This window comes from Rattus rattus, chromosome 9, assembly GCF_011064425.1.
Source record: "Rattus rattus isolate New Zealand chromosome 9, Rrattus_CSIRO_v1, whole genome shotgun sequence".
Taxonomy (NCBI): Eukaryota; Metazoa; Chordata; class Mammalia; order Rodentia; family Muridae; genus Rattus; species Rattus rattus.
In genome coordinates this window covers 73309475-73333671 of record NC_046162.1, presented here as the reverse complement: position 1 = coordinate 73333671, position 24197 = coordinate 73309475, and the positions used below count along the sequence as shown (strand labels likewise).

General features: G+C 39.7%; 1 protein-coding gene across 7 annotated transcripts in view; it reads left to right on the top strand.

The window, feature by feature from the left end:
- Nucleotides 1-24197, top strand: part of Tanc2 (tetratricopeptide repeat, ankyrin repeat and coiled-coil containing 2) — a 325356-nt gene that overhangs the window by 173937 nt on the left and 127222 nt on the right. For all 7 annotated transcript variants that reach the window (XM_032914256.1, XM_032914255.1, XM_032914254.1 and 4 more), the window contains one exon: nucleotides 22971-23234. In XM_032914256.1, coding sequence (XP_032770147.1) covers nucleotides 22971-23234 — 264 coding nt within the window. The remainder of the gene's footprint in view (nucleotides 1-22970; nucleotides 23235-24197) is intronic.

Here is a 24197-nt window from a genome sequence, read left to right as displayed (position 1 = left end):
CTTATTTATAATAGCAAGAAGCTGGAAAGAACCCAGATGCCCTTCATCAGAGGAATGGATACAGAAAATGTGGTACATCTACACAATGGAATATTACTCAGCTATCAAAAACAATGACTTTATGAAATTCATAGGCAAATGGTTGGAACTGGAAAATATCATCCTGAGTGAGGTAACCCAATCACAGAGAAACACACATTGTATGCACTCATTGATAAGTGGCTATTAGCCCAAATGCTTGAATTACCCTAGATGCCTAGAACACATGAAACTCAAGACGGATGATCAAAATGTGAATGCTTCACTCCTTCTTTAAAAGGGGAATAAGAATACCCTTGGCAGGGAATAGAGAGGCAAAGATTAAAACAGAGACAGAAGGAACACCCATTCAGAGCCTGCCCCACATGTGGCCCATACATATACAGCCACCCAATTAGACAAGATGGATGAAGCAAAGAAGTGCAAGCAGACAGGAACCGCATGTAGATCTCTCCTGAGAGACACAGCAAGAATACAACAAATACAGAGGCGAATGCCAGCAGCAAACCACTGAACTGAGAACAGGACCCCCGTTGAAGGAATCAGAGAAAGAACTGGAAGAGCTTGAAGGGGCTCGAGACCCCCATATGAACGACAATGCCAAGCAACCAGAGCTTCCAGGGACTAAGCCACTACCTAAAGACTATACATGGACTGACCCTGGACTCTGACCTCATAGGTAGCATTGAATGTCCTAGTAAGATCATCAGTGTAAGGGGAAGCCCTGGGTCCTGCTAAGACTGAACGTGATTGTTGGGGGGAGGGTGGCAATGGGGGGAGGAAGGGGAGGGGAACACCAATAAAGAAGAGGAGGGGGAGGGATTAGGGGGATGTTGGCCCATAAACCGGGAAAGGGAATAACACTCGAAATGTAAATAAGAAATACTCAAGTTAAAAAAAAATAAAATAAAAAAAATAATCAGTAACCTCAAAGAAGATTAAAAGAAACAACGGAATGAAACAAAGTCAGCTGAAGACTAGGACAGCAGACTTACTTGGTGGGAAATTAGCAAAAAAGAATTGAAGGGAAAGTGGAAAAAACAGCAAATAAGAATGTTGGAGATACAAATTTCAGGAAGTCAAACAGGAAGAGATGGCTCAGTCAGTAAAGTGTTTACAAGGACCGGAGTTTGATCAAGAGAATTCACATTTTAAAAACAAAAGCAGGCTTCATGTGTGTGCATGTAATCCCAATGCTGGGAAACCTGAAGTAAGGGGATCCCTGGTGTTTCCTTAGCTTGCCAGCCTAGCCTTCATAGTAATTTCTGGGCCAATAAGAGACCTACTTCCATCCCCACACACAGAAGTTGTGGCTGAGAAGATGGGTAAAGTACCAGGTCTCCAGCACCCTGGTTTGTTGAAAGGCAGGTGTGACAGTACACACTCTGACCAAAGTGGGAGGCAGGCCCCAGGGACTTGCTAGCAAGCCAACTTAGATGAAGTGGGAATTCCACATTCAGTGAGAGAATGGCCTCAAAAAATAAGAATAAAACTAAATTCCTTTTTCTTGCACCATGCAAAATCAAAGATCATTGACCTTAATATGAGGCCTGAAACTTTGAAACTAATTGGAGAAAAATATGTGGAAAATAGATTGAGAATATATGGTATATGAATATACATATAGACCCACCTGCCCCTCAGAAAAACCTGTTATGTGTTCCTCTGTATCTCTTGTGAGTATACAGCTAAACGAGTCTAGGGCAGCATGCAGTAGGGATTCTCCATATTCTGTACTAGTCACAGTAGCCACATGATGCTACGAGTGACTATCAACAGATGAATAAGGAAAAGATGATGCTTATATACACGAGTTTTACACAGCTGTAAAGAAAAATGAAATGCTGTCATTTACAGTAAAATAGGGACTTAGAGATTGGTATATTAAATGAGCTACACTAAAACTAATATTTTTCTCATATATTAAATCTAAATTTTTGTTTTAAGAATACATGAAATTGCTGGGCATGGCGATGCATGCCTTTAATTCTAGTACTCAGGAGTCAGTAAGGCTTGTAAGTTCAAAGCCAACATGCTTTACATGATGAGTTCCAGGACAGCCAGAGCTACACCCTATCTCAAAAAAACAAACCAAAACAAAATCCCTAAACCATGAAGTTAGGGTGAAGAATATCTGAGTTGCAGAAAGAGGCCCACTGGGAGAAGAGATGGAGGACAAGAGAGGAGGGAAGTATGTATGGTAAAGTATGGTTTTTGAATGCATTTCCTTTAATAACTAGGTTATTAAGAATATTTTAACAAATAGTCTGAGGTGCATTCTATACCGACAAGAACAGCAGTGTAAAGCTATGTTTATTCTCCAAGAACACAGTGTCTCCTTACTAAACAATGTTGGGCTTCATTCCTAAATGTAAGTGGGTTTTCTGTGCATTTCTCTTTTGCCTGACAACCAAACAATGAAGTGTCATAGTCTAGAGCCACCACTACATAGAATGAAGAGGTAGTATAAAAATGGACATAAGAGAGACATCACCTTGAGCCAGCTATGATACAGAAAGACCTGGACAACAGACAGCCCTGACAAGACTCCAGACGTGGAACAGTAAACACGAATCTCTGCAGGTTCACACTGAGATGTCATTGCTAAAGTTTAAACAGAGCGAGTTTTCTATTGGGTGATGCACTCATGACTCCTTCACTGACAGTGCAGACTGCAGGTTGCAGCATCCTGCCAGCACCATCAAGACCCGATTCTGATGCAGAAGCTTAGAAAACAATAACTGACAAAGGAGTTCACAGAAATGAAAAAGCTGGAAGCTACATATTTTGTAATATTCAAGAAGACATTTGCAATACATGATGTGTTCCTGTGTCGTGTTCCAGTACATCCTATTTTAAGAAAAGATTTAAATTTCTATATCATCTTTTTTTTTTGAGTGTGTGAAGAGAAAAAGAAAAATGAGAATTTCTTCAAAACTATGATTAATTCAGAAGATAGAGTAATTGCTTCAGGATTCATTCCTTTGAGCATGAGTGAACATTCCTTTTAGTCTGTCATAACTGAGTTGGGCTTGCATCTCTTAAAACCAGATAAAAAGATCCTGCATCCTTCAGATGAAGAATACAATAGGATTGGTCCTTAGTAGTGTGCTTAGGAACTGGGGGTTCTGCAGACATATGTACATGAGAACTACAATTAAAACGTTAAGTAGAAGGAGAAGGAGAAGAATTTTAGCAGCATAGAAAACAAAATACTTGTACTATAAGCAAGTATTTTTAAATATTTTGTCCAAATATTAATAAGAAACTTTTATAGGAAAAAAGTAAACAAGCATTAAATACCTAAAAATCCCAGCATTCAGAAAGGTGAAGCAGGAAGATTACATTGTCCAGGCAAGCAAAGGCTACACAGCAAACCCCTGGGTTGCAAGGAGGACCAGGGGAATAAAGAAAAATGAGGCACTAGAAACAAAACGTGTAACGGCTTGATAGCAGAGCTGGAGCAGTGCAGCCCCAAAGCCAGAGACAACAGTGCTGGGGCAGGAATGCATGCAGTCTTGTAAAGAAACAACAAACACTCAAGACACCAAGAAATATGAGGGTGATTAACAAAATATTTACCGTGTTGGTTTTCTTTTAGAGATTACTCAATCAAACTCTTATTTGTTGTAGCTAATATGAATGCTATGGCAATGTGTCTATCTCTGCTCTTTACAGAACACACATAAATACATGGATTCATTTACTCAAAACAGATACCAAGTAGGTAAACTGCATAGAACAAAGTTTTATAACATTAAGACAAGAATAAATTCCATTCATATATTCTAATAATTAAAAATCTAAAAAAAATTAAGGAAATACGTCCAAAAATATCAAAAATTATAAAGAAGACATGGGAAGATATCTCTATTGACAAAGAACTTTCCATGCGCGCACAAGAATGTAAGTTCCACTCTGGTACTCTTATAAGAAGATGATGATGGAGCTGGAGCCCCAGCCTCACTAATCCCGGCCCACAGTTCCCTACTCCCAAACCCCGTGGGAGAGAGAGCTCACTGCCCGGACAGGTGGACACTCCTGAGACTGCAGAGCGGGAGAGACCACCAATACTGCCCACCCCTGCCCACATCCCTGGCCCAAGAGGAAACTGTATAGGGCCTCTGGGACCGGAAGATAGGGGCACTCAAGCTGCAGGTCCCCTGCAGTCCAGACACTGCCCAGATCTGAAGGGACCTGATCAAAAGCTCCCTGCGCCCAAATCCTGTGGAAGGGAGAGCTAAACCTTCAGAGGAGCAGACATGCCTGGGAAGCCAGAAGAGACTACACTCTGCTCACATTTCTGACTCCAGAGGAAAACACCTAACGCCATCTGGGACCCCAGTGCATGGGGGCCCCGGGAAAAGGTGGCGCAGGCCCTCCTGTTTGCCATTCTCACAGAGAGCTTAAAAGCAGCCCCCCAGGAGCCACTTCAGCTGCGGGACCACAGGTAATACCTACTTTTCTGCTCCAAGCAACCAGCATGGTAGACTCAGGACATAGGCCCACACGAACAGCTGAAGACCAGTAGACAGGAAAGACTACACGCCTGAAATCAAAACACTCTGTTCCCATAACTGGCTGAAAGAAAACAGGTCTACAACACTCCTGACACACAGGCCTATAGGACGGTCTAGCCACTGTCAGAAATAGCAGAACAAGGTAACACCAGATACAACCTGATGGCGAGAGGCAAGCACAGTAACCCAAGCAACAGAAACCAAGACTACATGGCATCAGCGGAGCCCAATTCTCCCACCAAAGCAAACACTGAATATCCCAAACACACCAGAAAAGCAAGATCTAAATTTGAAATCACATTTGATCATGATGATGGAGGACTTCAAGAAAGACATAAAGAACTCCCTTAGAGAAACGGAGAAAAACATAAATAAACAAGTAGAAGCCTATAGAGAGGAATCACAAAAATCCCTGAAAGAATTCCAGGAAAACACAATCAAACAGGTGAAGGAATTAAAAAATGGAAATAGAAGCAATAAAGAAAGCACAAAGGGAAACAACCCTGGATATAGAAAACCAAAGGAAGAGACAGGGAGCCGTAGATACAAGCATCACCAACAGAATACAAGAGATAGAAGAAAGAATCTCAGGAGCAGAAGATTCCATAGAAATCATTGACACAACTCTCAAAGATAATGTAAAACAGAAAAAGCTACTGGTCCAAAACATACAGGAAATCCAGGACTCAATGAGAAGATCAAACCTAAGGATAATAGGTATAGAAGAGAATGAAGACTCCCAACTCAAAGGACCTGTAAATATCTTCAACAAAATCATAGAAGAGAACTTCCCTAACCTAAAGAAAGAGATGCCCATAAACATACAAGAAACCTACAGAACTCCAAATAGATTGGACCAGAAAAGAAACTCCTCCTGTCACATAATAGTCAAAACACCAAATGCACAAGACAAAGAAAGAATATTAAAAGCATTAAGGGAAAAGGTCAAGTGACGTATGAAGGCAGACCTATAAGAATTACACCAGGGGGTTGGGGATTTAGCTCAGTGGTAGAGCGCTTGCCTAGCAACCGCAAGGCCCTGGGTTCGGTCCCCAGCTCCGAAAAAAAAAAAAAAGAAAAAAAGAAAAAAGAAAAAAAAAAAAAAGAATTACACCAGACTTCTCACCAGAGACTATGAAAGCCAGAAGATCCTGGACAGATGTCACACAGACCCTAAGAGAACACAAATGCCAGCCCAGGTTACTGTATCCAGCAAAACTCTCAATTAACATAGATGGAGAAACCAAGATATTCCATGACAAAACCAAATTTACACAATATCTTTCTACAAATCCAGCCCTATAAAGGATAATAAATGGTAAAGCCCAACATAAGGAGGCAAGCTACACCCTAGAAAAAGCAAGAAACTAATTGTCTTGGCAACAAAACAAAGAGAAGAAAAGCATACAAACATAATCTCACATTCAGATACGAATATAACAGGAAGCAACAATCGCTATTCCTTAATATCTCTCAACATCAATGGTCTCAACTGCCCAATAAAAAGACATAGATTAACAAACAGGATATGCAATGAGGATCCTGCATTCTGCTGCCCATAGGAAACACACCTCAGAGACAAAGACAGACACTACTTCAGAGTGAAAGGCTGGAAAACAACTTTCCAAGCAAATGGTCTGAAGAAGCAAATTGGAGTAGCCATTCTAATATCGAATAAAATCGATTTTCAACTAAAACTCATCAAAAAAGATAAGGAAGGACACTTCATATTCATCAAAGGAAAAATCCACCAAGATGAACTCTCAATCCTAAATATCTATGCACCTACAAGGGCACCTACATACATAAAAGAAACCGTACTAAAGCTCAAAGCACACATTACACCTCACACAATAATAGTAGGAGATTTCAACACCCCACTCTCATCAATGGACAGATCATGGAAACAGAAATTAAACAGAGACATAGACAGACTAAGAGAAGTCATGAACCTAATGGACTTAACAGATATTTATAGTACCTTCTATCCTAATACAAAAGGATAGACCTTCTTCTCACCACCTCATGGTACTTTCTCCAAAATTGACCATATAATTGGTCATAAAACAGGCCTCAATAGATACAGAAAGATAGAAATAATCCCATGCGTCCTATCAGACCACCACGGGCTAAAGCTGGTCTTCAACAACAATAAGGGAAGAACGCCCACATATACATGGAAGTTGAACAATGCTCTACTCAATGATAACCTGGTCAAGGAAGAAATTAAAGACTGCTTAGAATTTAATGAAAATGAAGGTACAACATACCCAAACTTATGGGACACAATGAAAGCTGTGCTAAGAGGAAAACTCATAGCTCTGAGTGCCTGCAGAAAAAAACAGGAGAGAGCATATATCAGCAGCTTGACAGCACGCTTAAAAGCTCTAGAACAAAAAGAAGCACATACACCCAGGAGGAGTAGAAGGCAGGAAATAATCAAACTCAGAGCTGAAATCAAACAAGTAGAAACAAAAAGGACCATAGAAAGAATCAACAGAACCAAAAGTTGGTTCTTTGAGAAAATCAACAAGATAGATAAACCCTTAGCCAGACTAAGGAGAGGACACAGAGAGTGTGTCCAAATTAACAAAATCAGAAATGAAAAGGGAGACATAACTACAGAATCAGAGGAAATTCAAAGAATCATCAGATCCTACTACAAAAGCCTATATTCAACAAAACTTGAACATCTGCAGGAAATGGACAATTTCCTAGACAGATACCAGGTACCGAAGTTAAATCAGGAACAGATAAACCAGTTAAACAACCCCATAACTCCTAAAGAAATAGAAGCAGTCATTAAAGGTCTCCCAACCAAAAAGAGCCCAGGTCCAGACGGGTTTAGTGCAGAATTCTATCACACTTTCATAGAAGACCTCATACCAATACTATCCAAACTATTCCACAAAATTGAAACAGATGGAGCACTACGAATTCCTTCTATGAAGCCACACCATTTTATACCTAAACCACACAAAGACCCAACAAAGAAAGAGAAACTTCAGACCAATTTCCTTATGAATATCGATGCAAAAAATACTCAATAAAATTCTGGCAAACCAATCCAAGAGCACATCAAAACAATCATCCACCATGATCAAGTAGGTTCCCAGGCATGCAGGGATGCTTTAATATACGGAAAACCATCAACATAATCCATTATATAAACAAACTGAAAGAACAAAATCACATGATCATTTCATTAGATGCTGAGAAAGCATTTGACAAAATTCAACACCCCTTCATGATAAAAAGTCCTGGAAAGAATAGGAATTCAAGGCCCATACCTAAACATAGTAAAAGCCATATACAGCAAACCAGTTGCTAACATTAAACTAAATGGAGAGAAACTTGAAGCAATCCCACTAAAATCAGGGACTAGACAAGGCTGCCACTCTCTCCCTACTTATTCAATATAGTTCTCAAAGTCCTAGCCAGAGCAACCAGACACCAAAAGGAGATCAAAGGGATACAGATTGGAAAAGATGAAGTCAAAATATCACTATTTGCAGATGATATGATAGTATATTTAAGTGATCCCAAAAGTTCCACCAGAGAACTACTAAACCTGATAAACACCTTCAGCAAAGTGGCTGGGTATAAAATTAACTCAAATAAATCAGTAGCCTTCCTCTACACAAAAGAGAAACAAGCCGAGAAAGAAATTAGGGAAATGACACCCTTCATAATAGTCCCAAATAATATAAAATGCCTCCGTGTGACTTTAACCAAGCAAGTGAAAGATCTGTATGATAAGAACTTCAAGCCTCTGAAGAAAGAAATTGAAGAAGATCTCAGAAGATAGAAAGATCTCCCATGCTCATGGATTGGCAGGATTAATATAGTAAAAATGGCCATTCTACCAAAAGCAATCTACAGATTCAATGCAATCCCCATCAAAATACCAATCCAATTCTTCAGAGAGTTAGACAGAACAATTTGCAAATTCATCTGAATAACAAAAACCCAGGATAGCTAAAACTATCCTCAACAATAAAAGGACTTCAAGAGAATCACTATCCCTGAACTCAAGCAGTATTACAGAGCAATAGTGATAAAAACTGCATGGTATTGGTACAGAGACAGACAGATAGACCAATGGAACAGAATCAAAGACCCAGAAATGAACCCACACACCTATGGTCACTTGATTTTTGACAAAGGAGCCAAAACCATCAAATGGAAAAAAGATAGCATTTTCAACAAATGGTGCTGGTTCAACTGGGGGTCAGCATGTAGAAGAATGCAGATTAATCCATGCTTATCACCCTGTACAAAGCTTAAGTCCAAGTGGATCAAGGATCTCCACATCAAACCAGATACACTCAAACTGATAGAAGAAAAAGTGGGTAAGCATCTCGAACACATGGACACTGGAGAAAATTTCCTGAACAAAACACCAATGGCTTCTGCTCTAAGATCAAGAATCGACAAATGGGATCTCATTAAACTGCAAAGCTTCTGTAAGGCAAAGGACATTGTTGTTAGGACAAAACGACAACCAACAGATTGGGAAAAGATCTTTACCAATCCTACAACTGATAGAGGGCTTATATCCAAAATATACAAAGAACTCAAGAAGTTAGACCGCAGGGAGACAAATAACCCTATTAAAAAATGGGGTTCAGAGCTAAACAAAGAATTCACAGCTGAGAAATGCTGAATGGCTAAGAAACACCTAAAGAAATGTTCAACATCTTTTTTTTTCTTTTTTCTTTTTTTTTTTTTTTCTTTCTTCTTTTTTTTCGGAGCTGGGGACTGAACCCAGGGCCTTGCGCTGGCTAGGCAAGCGCTCTACCTCTGAGCTAAATCCCCAACCCCAACATCTTTAGTCATAATGGAAATGCAAATCAAAACAACCCTGAGATTTCACCTCACACCAGTGAGAATGGCTAATATCAAAAACTCAGGTGACAACAAATGCTGGCGAGGATATGGAGAAAGAGGAACACTCCTCCATTGTTGGTGGGATTGCAGACTGGTACAACCATTCTGGAAATCAGTCTGGAGGTTCCTCAGAAAATTGAACATTGAACTACCTGAGGTCCCAGCTATACCTCTCTTGGGCATATACCCAAAAGATGCCCCAACATATAACAAAGACACATGCTCCACAATGTTCATAGCAGCCTTATTTATAATAGCCAGAAGCTGGAAAGAACCCAGACTCCCTTCAACAGAGGTATGGATACAGAAAATGTGGTACATCTACACAATGGAATATTATTCAGCTGTCAAAAACAATGACTCCATGAAATTCATAGGCAAATGGATGCAACTGGAGAATATCATCCTGAGTGAGGTAACCCAATCACAGAAAAACACACATCGTATGCACTCATTGATAAGTGAATATTAGCCCAAATCCTGAATTGCCCTAGATGCACAGAACACATGAACCTCAAGATGGATGACCAAAATGCGAATGCTTCACTCCTTCTTTAAAAGGGGAACAAGAATACCCTTGGTAGGGAATAGGGAGGCAAAGTTTATAACAGAGGCAGAAGGAACACCCATTCAGAGCCTGCCTCACATGTGGCCCATACATATACAGCCATCCAATTAGACAAGATGGATGAAGCAAAGAAGTGCAGGCCGACAGGAGCCAGATGTAGATCTCTCCCGAGAGACACAGCCAGAATACAGCAAACACAGCGACGTATGCCAGCAGCAAACCACTGAATTGAGAATAGGACCCCCGTTGAAGGAATCAGAGAAAGAACTGGAAGAGCTTGAAGGGGCTATGTACAACAATGCCAAGCAACCAGAGCTTCCAGGGACTAAGCCACTACCTAAAGACTATACATGGACTGACCCTGGACTCTGACCTCATAGGTAGCAATGAATATCCTAGTAAGAGCACCAGTGGAAGGGGAAGCCCTGGGTCCTGCTAAGACTGAACCCCAGTGAACTAGATTGTTGGGGGGGGCGGCAAGGGGAGGATGGGGAGGGGAACACCCATAAAAGAAGGAAGGGGGGAGGGGATGTTTGCCCGAAACCGGAAAGGGAATAGTACTCAAATGTATATAAGAAATACTCAAGTTAATTTAAAAAAAAAAAAAAAAAAAAAAAAAGATGGATGAAGCAAAGAAGGGCAGGCTTACAGGAACTGGATGTAGATCTCTCCTGAAAGACACAGCCAGAATACAGCAAATACATAGGCAAATGCCGTCATTAAACCACTGAACTGAGAATGGGACCCCCATTGAAGGAATCAGAGAAAGAACTGGAAGAGCTTGAAGGGGCTTGAGACCCCATATGTACAACAATGCCAAGCCACCAGAGCTTACAGGGACTAAGCCACTACCCAAAGACTATACATGGACTGACCCTGGACTCCAACCTCATAGGTAGCAATGAATAGCCTAGTAAGAGCACCAGTGGAAGGGGAAGCCCTTGGTCCTGCCAAGACTGAACCCCCAGTGAACGTGATTGTTGGGGGGAGGGCGCTAATAGGGGGAGGATGAGGAGGGGAACACCCATAGAGTAGGGGAGGAAGAGGAGTTAGGGAGATGTTGGTCCAGAAACTGGGAAGGGGAATAACAATCGAAATGTAAATAAGAAATACTCAAGTTAATAAAGATGAAAAAAAAGTCAAAAATAAAGTAATAGTAAACAAAGATTTAAAAAAAAAAAAGATGATGATGATGTTCTCCTTTGATCCTTGTTTTGGGGACACTGGGACAGAAGGATCCTTGGGGGTTGCTGGCCAGTCAGTCTGACCTGATTGTTAAGCTATACATCAGTGAGAGATCCTGTCTCAAAAGTAAAATGGGGGGGTTGGGGATTTAGCTCAGTGGTAGAGCACTTGCCTAGCAAGCGCAAGGCCCTGGGTTCGGTCCTCAGCTCTGAAAAAAAAAAAAAAAAAGTAAAATGGAAAACAACTAAGTAAGACACCTAGCATCAGCCTCTGGCAAACATGCCAAAATACTTCAAATCCTATTTATAACAAACAGGAAACTAGAAATGCCATTTTAAACATTATAAATATAAAAATGTCATCTCTGGAGTCCTGAAAACTTTCAAATTACTAGGTATTTTCATGTTATGTGGTCACCTCATATGATAAAGTATCTACCACAGAAAACCTTCTCTGTGGCCTCATAACTTCCTTCCCAAAGTCACAGTACCCCTCAAGTCTGAGGTGGTGATTTGTCAAATACTTGCAGAAAATTTCATGTTTTTAATTTTTATTGATTAGTATAAAATGTTGTGTCTAACCATACTACTAACTATAATCTATCGCTGTTGCATTACTTTAAACAATAATTTTGATATCTCCAGTCTGAGATAAAAATTTGTGATGTACATGATTTCTAGCATTCCTTTTCCATACCAAGCTTTGATTAGATCTTTTTGGAATGGATGTGTAGCAAAGATGAACTGAATTGTTGAATTGTGACTCTGTTTTGGTTTCTTGACTTCTGTTTACCTAGAAATCACAGTTCCCTCCAGAAGAGTTAAAATTTCGTGTCTCCCTTTAGTCAAATCTTCGGGTTTTTTTTTTCTTTCAATCTTGTGGGTGTTTTTTTTATTTGATTTTATATCCATAACCTTACGTTGTTAAATGCTTATAAAGATCAAGTATCCGTGGTCATGCCCACTATCCAATGATTATGTTTCAATTTGTAGCCAAAAAAAGCAAAATTAACAACTCCTCCTTTGTTCCTTTAGTAATATTTGTTCCAGCAGAATGCTGTTCATTGTTTCATCCGAGTTGCCCTTTGAGTCATTTGCTGAGCAGTAGATATTGTGCATTAGCATTTTCATGCTTTCTCACTTGTGCAGAAGAATTTTAATCCAGTAACATGGCTGCTTTGGCAACGGATCACATCCAAAGATCTTTGTAATCTGGCTGGGATGTAGAGATGCCCTGAGTACACACTTTTAATCCATAGTAATGGAGATAAGGTTAGGTTGTAGAAGGGTTCAGCCATGCTTGAAAGTGGCATCTTGTTAAGGGGCAGACAAAGTGACAGAGTGAGTCAGAGTTAGGATACGCCCAACTTACATAAGGACAGACAGGGAAGAGAAGTGACTTAAAAGAGTAAGGAGAGGCAGAATGGAAGCCAAGAGTCAGTTCAGTGAGTACAGTTCAGTTGAATCAGTGCAGTGGAGTTGAATCCAATTCTGTTCAGTTCATTAAGCAGAGGCAGTTGAAGCCAGAGAATAAGAACAAGCCAGAAGGTTAGAACAAATTGCCAGAGTTGGTTTAAGGCCAAGCAGAGCAATTCAGTCAGAAGCCCAAGAGAAGCCAGTTCGAATCAGTCAGCTTGGAGAGGAGTTTGAGCCAGAACAGCTGAGTTGAACCAACCAAGTCTCAGAAACCAAGACATTCCAGGCCTAGGTTAGCAGACAGGATGGAGACTGCATGAAGACAGAAGCTTCCAGGCCTAGGTCTAGGGATAGTTAGAGCAGAAGGAAATGCTCTGGGCTCAGCCCAAGCCGTGTGTTTGCACATCTTGGGTGCAGCTCTCATCTCATACTTCAACCGTGGAAATAAAAACACCATTTACATTAGAATAAAAGTTACTCTTACACACTTGTTTCAGAAATGTGCAGACACACTATTAACTTTACTAGTCCTGTACTCTCAACCCCATCATCTTTCCAAACTGTCTCCCTGTAATACTTATCATTAGAAGATCTTGGGTGCCATTGACCAAATTCATATTGCATAATGTGTTTTTTAAAAACAGTCTGGACACTTTGTTCATCAAAATGATTTAAAAGAACAAATGGCATTTTTCTTGCATAATTAACCTGATAAGGCTAATAACCACTTGCTAAGCAGAGACTGTGGTCCAGATACAATCATTGAATTCTTACAGTGTGTTATGATCCTTTAAGAAAGCTATGGAGAGGGTTGGGGATTTAGCTCAGTGGTAGAGCGCTTGCCTACCAAGCGCAAGGTCCTGGGTTCGGTCCCCAGCTCCGAAAAAAAAAGAAAAGAAAAAAAAGAAAGCTATGGAGAGCTAATAGAATCAGATCATTGAAAGGACACATAACATTTGCCAGAAAATGCTTTCAACCCTTGTATGAAGGTACTGGAGAGCAAAGGAGAGGGTAAACATGCACAAGGTGCCCTAAGACACTTCCAGATGAAGCTATTCCTTAATCTCGTGCTCTGACCTGAGCATAATCTACCAAGGTTTGTACCGAAAGTCTTGCTGTCAAGGAGAGCTTCCAAAACTTTTCACTGAAATCAGTGATGCCCTTTGGCCAAATAGCCAAATCACAGTCTAAATCCGTCAGGTATAAGCTGTGAGTAAACAGTTAGTCCAGGATTCACCAAAGGAAGTGTCAAACTTTAAGCAGCACCTTACTTTGTCCACTTACCTGCCTTTGTCTTGGTCACTAGCCAATACCAGGTTTCCAAATATCTGTGGATAGAAGCATAGAGTGCTTTTCAGTCTGGCTGAAAAACAACTTTGTATACTCTACTATAATAAAGATAGAATTTTTTCATAACCTTAGGAAAATGAGATTGAAAAATAATTGTTCTCATGGCATCTTAGTTAGGGTTACTATATTGCTGTGATTAATACCATGACCAAAAGCAACTTGGGGAAAAAGTGGTTTATTTGGCTTACATTTCTGGAGTCACAGTTCACTAAGGAAAGCCAAGGAAGGAGTTCAGAGTAACCAGAAACCCAGAGGCAGGCGCTGATGCAGAGACCATGGGGGATTCCTACTTACCAGCTAGCTCCTCTTGGCTTGCTCAGCCTGCTTTCATATAAAACCCAAGACCACCCCAGCCCTGGGTGCCACTACCCACAATTGGTTGGGCCTTCCCATATCGGTCACTCACTAAAAGAATGCTCTACAGGCTTGCCTACAGCTTGATCTTATGGAGGCAATCTCTCAATCCTCTTCTCAGATGCCTATAGTATATGTCAAGTTGACATAAAACTGGCCCGTACACTGCCTCATACAGGTGTTAGATGTAAAAGGCAAAACCAAAACTGGCTTGGGTTTGTATGACTTCAAAAACTATGATTCTAATTATTACAATAAATTTCAAAATTCTAAACTTATTCTTAGGCAGATGACCCAAGGGTCTTACCTGTTATTGTAGTCAGAGTTTCTATTCCTGTACAAACAGCATGACCAAGAAGCAAGTTGGGGAGGAAAGGGTTTATTCAGCTTACACTTCCACACTGCTGTTCATCACCAAAGGCAGTCAGGACTGAAACTCAAGCAGGTCAGGAAGCAGTAGCTGATGCGGAGGCCATGGAGGGTGCTGCTTATTGGCTTGCTTCCCCTGGCTTGCTTCCCCTGACTTGCTCAGCTTGCTCTCTTATAGAGCCCAGGACCACCAGCCCAGGGATGGCACCACCCACAATGGGCCCTCCCCACTTGATCACTAATTAAGAAAATGCCCTACAGCTGGATTTCATGAAAGCATTTCCTCAAGAGAGGCTCCAGCTTGTGTCAAGTTGACATACAAAACCAGTCAGTATACCTATCAGTAAAATTTTAGTTATGGGCTGGTAATATGGATCAGTGGATGAAGGAACGTACTGGCTGCCAAGCACGACAACCTGACTTTGATCTCTGGGACTCTTGAGATGGAAGGAAAGAACTAACTGTGAAAAAAAATTGTCCTTTGACCTCCACACTCAGACCATAACATGCACACCCCCACAGACTTAACACAAACGAAATAAACAAATGTGAAAATAGATATAATAAGAGTAGAATAATAAATCAATGTAATCTAATAATTGCACAAAATAAAATATAAAAACAAGTTTTAAAATGTGCAAAAGATTTAAATAGATGTTTCACCAAACAAGCTATAGATAAATGGTTAATAAGCCCGTGAAAAGTGCTTATTACCATTACATCATTATCCCTAGTGATTACTAAGGAAGTACAAACCAATCACAATGAAATATTACTTCACAGCCACAGAATCACTGTTAAAGGAAAAAATATCCAAATATGATAATATCATAATGTCTTATACATTACCCATAGGAATGTAAAGGTGATACTGTTATTTGGGGAAGTAATTTGGTTGTTTCTTACAAAGTTAAACTTTTTTTTTTTTTTTTGGAGAAACAGAGTCTCATATAGACTAACTTAGGACTTGCTGTGCAGCCAATAATGTCCTTGAACTCATGATCTTCCTGCTACCTCCTGAGTGTTGGAATTACAAATATGTACAATGCAGGAGGGTTTCCATGAGTCTGAGGTCAGTCTGGGCTATATACTGAGTTCAAGGCCAATCTGAGCTACAGAATGAGACTCTGGCCCAAAAGACAAGTTTAAGCCATCCAGAATTTTCAGCCTGAGTCAGGAAGGGGTTCACAAAGTCATACCCATAATTGTGAAGCTATTGGTGGTTGATGGTTACAGGGGAGGAAGAATCAGTTTTCTTCAGAGATGCAACTCCTAGTAGATGATTGTCCATGTCCTTCTGGATAGTCCTACATGCATACTGTGTGCATGCTGGCAGCACTAAGTGAACTTAGCAGGTTTAAACAGGAAAGGCATGTATTGGAATAGAGGGTGGCAGAGTGTAGGAGGAGCTAGAGGAAAACAGCGAAGAACAGATTTGAGCGAAGCACATTGAATACCTGTATTGAATTCTCAAATAATAAATTAAACAAACAACAACAACATAAACCCACATAGATCAAAAGGAAAAAATGAGCCCACAACCAGACTGACTAATGGTGACAGCCTGTAATCCCAGCTGCTCAGGAGGCTGAAGGAGAGCCCGCCTGTGCAACAGAGTGAACTCAAACATGTGGCTTAACGGTAGCACAATTGTCTAGCATGTTTGAGGACCTCGGTTCAATCCCCAGGACTGAAAAAGTAAACATGAAGTCAACCCAGGAGAAATGAAACAGTGAAATTAGTACCAGACAGCATTGTTCACAATAGCAAAAACAATCCAAATATCCTTTGAGGGTAAGTTAATCCACAAAATGTGGTGTCACTGCACCATGAAATGTTATTTAGCTAGAAAACTAAATGAACTATTAATAAATACTACAGCACAGATTGACCTCAGAAATGAGCAAAGTGAAAGAAGCTAGACACAGAAATGAGGTAATATTTGGTTCTAGCTATAGGAAGTTCCAGTAAGGGTAAATTTATAGAGATTGAAGTAAATTAATAATTTGCTAGGACTAAAGTGAGAGCAATTAAACTACAGATAGGAACAAAAGAATTGTGGGTTAGTAGAAATGTTTAAAACTGAATTATAGTGATAATTTTATCAGTCTATAAATTTACTATACATTGATTATATAGTATAGTGGATATATTTTATGGTATGTTACATCTCAGTGAATCTGTCTCAAAATGTAGAGGTAATTTTATTTGTAACAAGCCTGTTTGTTAGACTAATTTAGACACCCTCACACTCCCTTCCACACGCTAACAGTGATGTACATAAGCATGCTGTAGAAGCAGTTTTTATACTACTTCGCAGAAAGCTGGAGACAGTCTTCTTGGGGAATCGTATTTACTCAGAACCGATTTCCCACTATTCTTTGTTTTACTGGAGAGATTAGAAAAGGCAGAAATAAAGATTAGGAATAGTGGAAAAGATTATATACATTTTTCCTTCTGTGTGGGGGTAGTGTTTCCTTTCTAACTTCACTGTAGAAATGTTGCACATATGGATGTTTAATTTATAAAAAGCCAACCTATGTGGTTTAGAGGAGCTTTGAACTTATGCAACTTTTAGTGGCAATATTTAAGGTCATTGCATTCTCTGCTTCAGTCAGTGTGGTGACTTTAAATTATACCAGTTTCTGTGATAGAATAGTTGAATATTAAGGTTGCATTTTATTTTCTAACTTTTTTAATGTATGACCTCTTTGCTACAGAGTTGCCCCTCTGAGGTTACGCATTTGTACTTTACACCAATGCATCTTATATAGACAATAACAACTCATTGGATAGGTAGGTAGCTAAAATTTGTTAAATATTACCCAAATATGAAAGCAGCACCAATAAGTGAAAATGCTTAAAATTTTAAGTGGTGATAGCTGTTCAAAGAATTTACCTTCTGATATTTCATGTGAGTTTAATTCTTTTTTCTACCTACTGATTCTGCCTCAATAAAACCAACTTGTGCTTAATTTTCAAACTATAAGTAAACTCTGTAGAAATCATTATGGAATATCCTCAAAAACTAAAAATATAGATACCATCTGATCCAGTTCTAGATTCCCAGAAGAGTCAGCCATCGTGCTGCAGAAATACATGTATATCCATGTTATATTTTAAGACTATTCTCAATAACCAGGAAATAGAATCAGCCTAGATGTCCATCAGCAGATAAATAAGGAAAATATGATCTATAACAAATGTGGAAACATATTCAATGGTAAACAGGAATAAAATCATATAATTTGCCAACTAGTCTAAATTAGTCAAAGCAGTGACTAAATTTATTGAGTGTGAAAGAATCATATCAATAAATGTTCTCATTTGTTTAAATACTGACATATTATTGAGAAAGCCACCTCCTCAAAATCTAGAAGTTCAAAGTTTGTTTAATTTTTAGGCAATAGCCTTAAAATAGAAGCCTAATTGATCTCTTTCACTTGTTTCTCTAACACAAACCAAACAGCTTTACCAAGTCTTAAGATACCTGAAAGAAGAGAGCATAGTATTAGAGATACATGAGCTCTTACTAGTACTGGCATACAAACATGTACTCTAGAACTTTACTTACACATCACTAAAATATGTCATCTTGTACATAGGGGTTTTTGTTTTTGTTTTTGAAAAGCAAATTATTTCTATACATAAATGCTTACCCAGGTAACATATATTTATACCCTAGGTAAAAATATTTTTAGTATAATTACTATAAAAATTGCACTGAAGAATGGGCCAGTTTGTTTTCTGCATGTTGTGAACATTTGCAGCATCCTCTAAAACTGCCAGAGCAGCACAGCCAGAAATACAGTTCACTGTTGAGTGTTTCTCTGTGCTTTTTGTAGATGGGGTAGGGTGTTGGCCTGTGTCCTCTCATGGGTTTCTCCTTTGTTCAAGTGGAATTGTAGAGTTGATAGTAAGCCGTTTATTTGGTTGATTCCTTTATTTTTATGTGCATGGGTGTTTCGCCTGCATGTATATTTATGTTTCATGCATGTGTCTGGGTACCCAGAAGAGGCTGTCAGATGCTCTGAGTCTGGAGTTTTGGACAGGGGTGAGTTACCATGTCATGTAACTCCAGGTGCTGCGGATGGAACCCAGATTTCCTACACGGGAAGACCATACTCTTAAACACTGAATCATCACTTCAACTCCCTGATGCTGTTTTTAAATTTAAATATGAAAATAAAACTCTGAAAGTACAGTAGTTACCCTCTAGAATTGTACAATCTAATGCAGGAATCAAGGCATTATCAACAAAAGAATTGCTACATTACTAGTAAGTGGCTAAGGCTCCAAATAGTTATCGAAAGGTTCTTGCTTTGTAGTAACACTGGGCTAGATGCCTAGATTTACCAGGTGTCATTTCTTCCTGTGTGAAGTGAAGATAGTAACCTGGTCCTGCTTAAGGTAACCAAATGGAAGTACAGTTACACGACTTAAAAGGTATATGTAGTACTGGGTGTAATTGGTGATAGAACATATGCTTGGGTGTAATCCTCATTAACTGCACCCCCCAAAAGTACAAGTTACAAAGTAATAAATATGACTTTATTGTGGTTACTAATATTATTAAAGCTTATCTAGTTTTACTTAATACACATGTGTGCTCTTCTGGGTGTTATTTCCTTACCTCTTATTTTCATCTCTCATTTATTCTTTTTCTTTTTTTCTTTTCTTTTTTTTACACTCTAGATTTTATTCCCCTCCTGGTCCATCCCATACGAGTTCCATATCCCATACCTCCTCTCCGCCGCCCTTCCCCTTGTCTCCACAAGTATACCCCTACCCCACCAAACCTCTAAACTTCTGGGGCCTCCAGTCTCTTGAGGGTTAGGTGCATCGTCTCTGACTGAACCCAGTCCTCTGCTGTATATGTGTTAGAGGCCTCATATCGGCTGGTGTATGCTGCCTGGTTGGTGATCCAGGGTCTAAGAGATCTTAGGGGTCCAGGTTAATTGAAACTGATGGTCCTACTACAGGGTTGCCCTCCTCCTCAGCTTCCTCCAGCTTTTCCCTAATTCAACCACAAGGGTCAGCAGCTTCTGTTCATTGTCATATCTGCATCTGACTCTTTCAGCTGCTTGTTGGGTCTTTTGGAGAGAGTCATGGTACGTCCCTTTTTGTGAATGTTCCATAGCTTCAGTAATGGTGTCAGGTCTTGAATCCTCCCTTTGAGCTGGATCTTACTTGGGCCTGTTGCTGGACCTTCTTTTCCTCAGGCTCCTCTCCATTTCCAACCCTGCATTTCTTTCAGACAGGAAGAATTATGGGTCAAAGCTTTGACTATGGGATAGCAACCCCACCCCACCCCCACTTGGTGCCCTGTATTTCTGCTGGAGGTGGATTCAATAAGTTCCCTCTCCCTACTGTAGGGCCTTTCATCTAGGGTCCTAAGAGTCTCACTTCCCAGGTCTCTGGTACATTCTAGAGGATCCTCCCAAACTCCTTCCTCCCAAGGTCACCTGTTTCCATTCTTTCTGCTGGCCCTCAGGGTTTCAGTCCTTTCCCCCTACCCCATATTAGACCATGTTCCTCTCTCCCCCAACTCCCATCTCCTTTCTCTCCCCTGTGCCCCCTCCCTCCCCTCTTGTGGTTGTTTTCTTCTCCCTCCCAAGTGGAACTGAGGCGTCCTCACTTGAGCACTTCAGCTTGTTGACTTTATTGAGTTCTGCGAACTGTATCTTGGATATTCTGTAATTTTTTTTCAAATATCCACTTATTAGTGAGAACATACCATGCATGTCCTTTTGGGTCTGAGTTACCTCACTCAGGATGACATTTTCTAGTTCCATCCATTTGCCTGCAAAACTCAGGATGCCCTTGTTAATAGCTGAGTAGTCCATTGTGTAAATGAACCACATCTTCTATATCCATTCTTCTGTCGTGGGACATCTGGGTTGTTTCCAGCTTCTGGCTATCACAAATAAGGCCGAAAATAGACCCGTATTTGTCACCATGCACAAGGCTCAAGTCCACGTGGATCAAGGACCTCAACATAAAACCAGATACGCTGAATCTAATAGAAGAGAAAGTGGGGAAGAGCCTTGAACTCATTGGCACAAGCAGAAATTTCCTAAACAGAACTTCAGTGGCTCAGGCTCTAAGATCAAGAATTGATAAATGGGACCTCATGAAACTGGAAAGCTTCTGTAAGGCAAAGGACAAAGTCAATAAGACAAATCGGCATCCTACAGATTGGGAAAAAATCTTCACTAACCCCATATCTGATAGAGGGCTAATATCCAAAACATATAAAGAACTCAAGAAAAAAAAAAAACCCCAATCAAAAAAATGGGGTATAGAACGAAACTGAGAATTCACAATAGAGGAATCTCGAATGGTTGAGAAGCACCTAAAGAAATGTGATCAGAAAATGCATCTTCCACCAGTCAGAATGTCTCAGATCAAAACCTCAAGTGACAACACATATTGGCGAAGATGTGGAGAAAGAAGAACACTCCTCCATTGCTGGTGGGATTGCAAACTGGTACAACCACTCTGGAAATCAATTTGGAGGTTCCTCGGAAACTTGGAAATAGGCCTACCTAAAGATCCAGAAATATCACTCTTGGGAATAAACCCCAAAGATGCCCCACCATGCCACAGGGGCACATGTTCCACTATGTTCTTCATGTTCTTTTGAAAGGCTTTCTTGGTTCCGCAGCTGGTTTCTTTTTCAAAGTTGCCACACCTACCTTATCCTTGGTTTCTGCTCACCTTGGTTTATCCTTGTTTACAAAATCTGTCCAAGATATAGGAACACAATTCTCCTTGCTTCATTTTGTTAGCTACCTGCCCTTGGTGATCATAAGTTGTCCATATCTTACAGTTTTTACAACTGATTACTATGCAGGAAATAAAGGGTACTAAATATGGGAATTTGACATCCAAAGTTTACAGGTTCCCAAAAATGTTCAATGATATTTCTAATTTCATTTCTCCTGAGAGGCTCTAGAACATATGTCTCTTCTCTGGTTTTGTTTCGGTTTGTGTTGAAACAGGGTCTCATTCTTATGTTCCAGGTCAGCCTACTGTGTAGCCCAAACTGGTTGTGAACTTGTAATCATTCGCCCATGACATCCCAGGTGTTGGGTTACAGACCCTGCCACCCCTCTCTCCTCCCTCAATTCTCAGTTGAGTCTCTTTTCTCTTTATCTTGTCTAGTTTAATTCCTTTTTCCAGATAATTTCCTTTTTATGGTAAAAAAACTCATTTTTTTCCTTAAAGAAAAGTTTAGGTGGGTTGGGGATTTAGCTCAGTGGTAGAGCGCTTGCCTAGGAAGCGCAAGACCCTGGGTTCGGTCCCCAGCTCCGAAAAAAAGAACCAAAAAAAAAAAAAAAAAGTTTAAATTTTATTTTGTAATCCATCTTCCTTTGTACTACAAAATCTAGAGCTCCACTTAAATTTACAGAAAGAAAACATCATTAAACAGGATTATAGAAATAGCCTTCTATGTTTATTTCTTTTCTTTGGCAACAGAAACATTCAAATCATAGGAGGAGAACAAGAACTAAGTATAAACCTCTCCTGGGATGATATCTCTTACTCTTATAGTTATTTCAAAAATTCAATAATTTAGACTTTACTGTTGTTTTTCTCATTTCTGAAGTTATGAAAATGTTTCTATTCATGTATAATTATTAGAAAGATTAGATAAATTCTAGAAGACCTTTCAGGATTTGGTTTAATTAAAATCATTATTCTTCAGCAAGCCACTCACAAGTGATGCAAAGGCTAAGAACTGAGAGGAAATGTACAAGCAACCTGTGCAGCTTTCTGATTCAGACGGTGATTTTCTACTGCACCCATCTCTACTTAGTTACTGTGTGTTTTTATCACATGTTTTGTTGGTGGTGGTGGTGGCGGTGGTGTGTGTAAACATGAACCAGGGAATAAATAGGGAATAGAAAGAGATGAGAAGAGTAGAGAGAGTTTTTGGGGGGTCCTGTTGGTGCTCTCTTACAGTCCATAAAAATATGTAAGTACCTTTTGAATGATTCTAAAATCTTATCTTTGATAAGACTTGTTCTAGGTCCGTGGCACTGATATATGAATTTGCTTGTTTCATTTAAATAAAGTGTTAAATATATATGTAAGTCAAGATTTTGATGGGTTCAGTTTTTTAAACTTGTATAGATAAATGGCTATAGTAACTTTGAAAGTAGTAACTTTGAAAGATGGTGTTAGTTGTATTCTTATCTACCAATAAATTTTTAATCATAAACAGATTAATTTTTCTTTTGTTTTTTTTAAAACATTTGTTTTATTGTTTTTCAGCAACATTAACAAATTATTCTGAAAACATGGAGCGAACAAAATATGTTGGGGAAGGTGGTAAAGAATTGGGCTCTGGAGGAAATCTAAAACCATGGCAGTCTCAAAAATCCAGCATGGACTCCTGTCTGTACCGAGTGGATGAAAACATGGCTGCATCCACATACAGTCTGAACAAGATCCCGGAGCGGAATCTAGAAACAGTTTTATCGCAGTCTGTACAGTCTATTCCTTTGTATCTCATGCCTCGGCCAAATTCTGTAGCAGGTAAGTTGGGCTTTGTTTTGGTTTTTTTTACAGTGTTTTACTGACTATATAATGAATAAAAATAAGACAAATCATACTTTTGTGTGACGTAGGAGAAATTAATCTTCTTCATCAAGTGCTTTCCTAACTCACTTCCCATAATATACTGAATCTCATATGAAATCAGAGAGATGACCAATAAAGTATATAAATCAGTTAGTCTCATTTGTAAAAATTTTAAGGACTGGGTATGTAACTCAGTTATAGCATTTCCATGGCATACACAAGATACTGAGTTCAATGCCCGCTACTCCAACAAAAAAAGAATTTAGTTTGAGGTCTTAGCTTTTTAGAACTTGAGTTTTAATAACCATTATTTAATTGAAGCATGTGTTGGTACAGTTTGTATATCAGAAGTCACCATCCATTGTTTGAGTTATAACAAACAAGCAGGCAAGAAACCCAGCTTCTTTCTCGCAGTTCAGTATTCTCACAGAACTCTTGCTCTCGTCGTATAGACCAGGCACCTTTGTTTCCCAGTACAAATGCCACTAGCAGGATCAGTCATAGAAGAATGATACAGAAGGATAAGTAACTGAAACACTGAGTCACTTTTCCTCAGCAGCTACTCAGCAGTGACGTCAGGGATGTTTTTGATACAGCTGTTTTGCTATTTAATTATTCAAGCAGGAGTTTTAAAGAATATGTACAACAATGCCAAGCCACCAGAGCTTCCAGGGACTAAGCCACTACCTAAAGACTATACATGGACTGACCCTGGACTCTGACCTCATAGGTAGCAATGAATATCCTAGTAAGAGCACCAGTGGAAGGGGAAGCCCTGGGTCCTGCTAATACTGAACCCCCAGTGAACTAGACTGTTGCGGGAGGGCGGCAATGGGGGGAGGGTCGGAGGGGAACACCCATAAGGAAGGGAGGGGAGTGGGAAGTTTGTTCGAAACCGAAAGGGAATAACACTCAAAA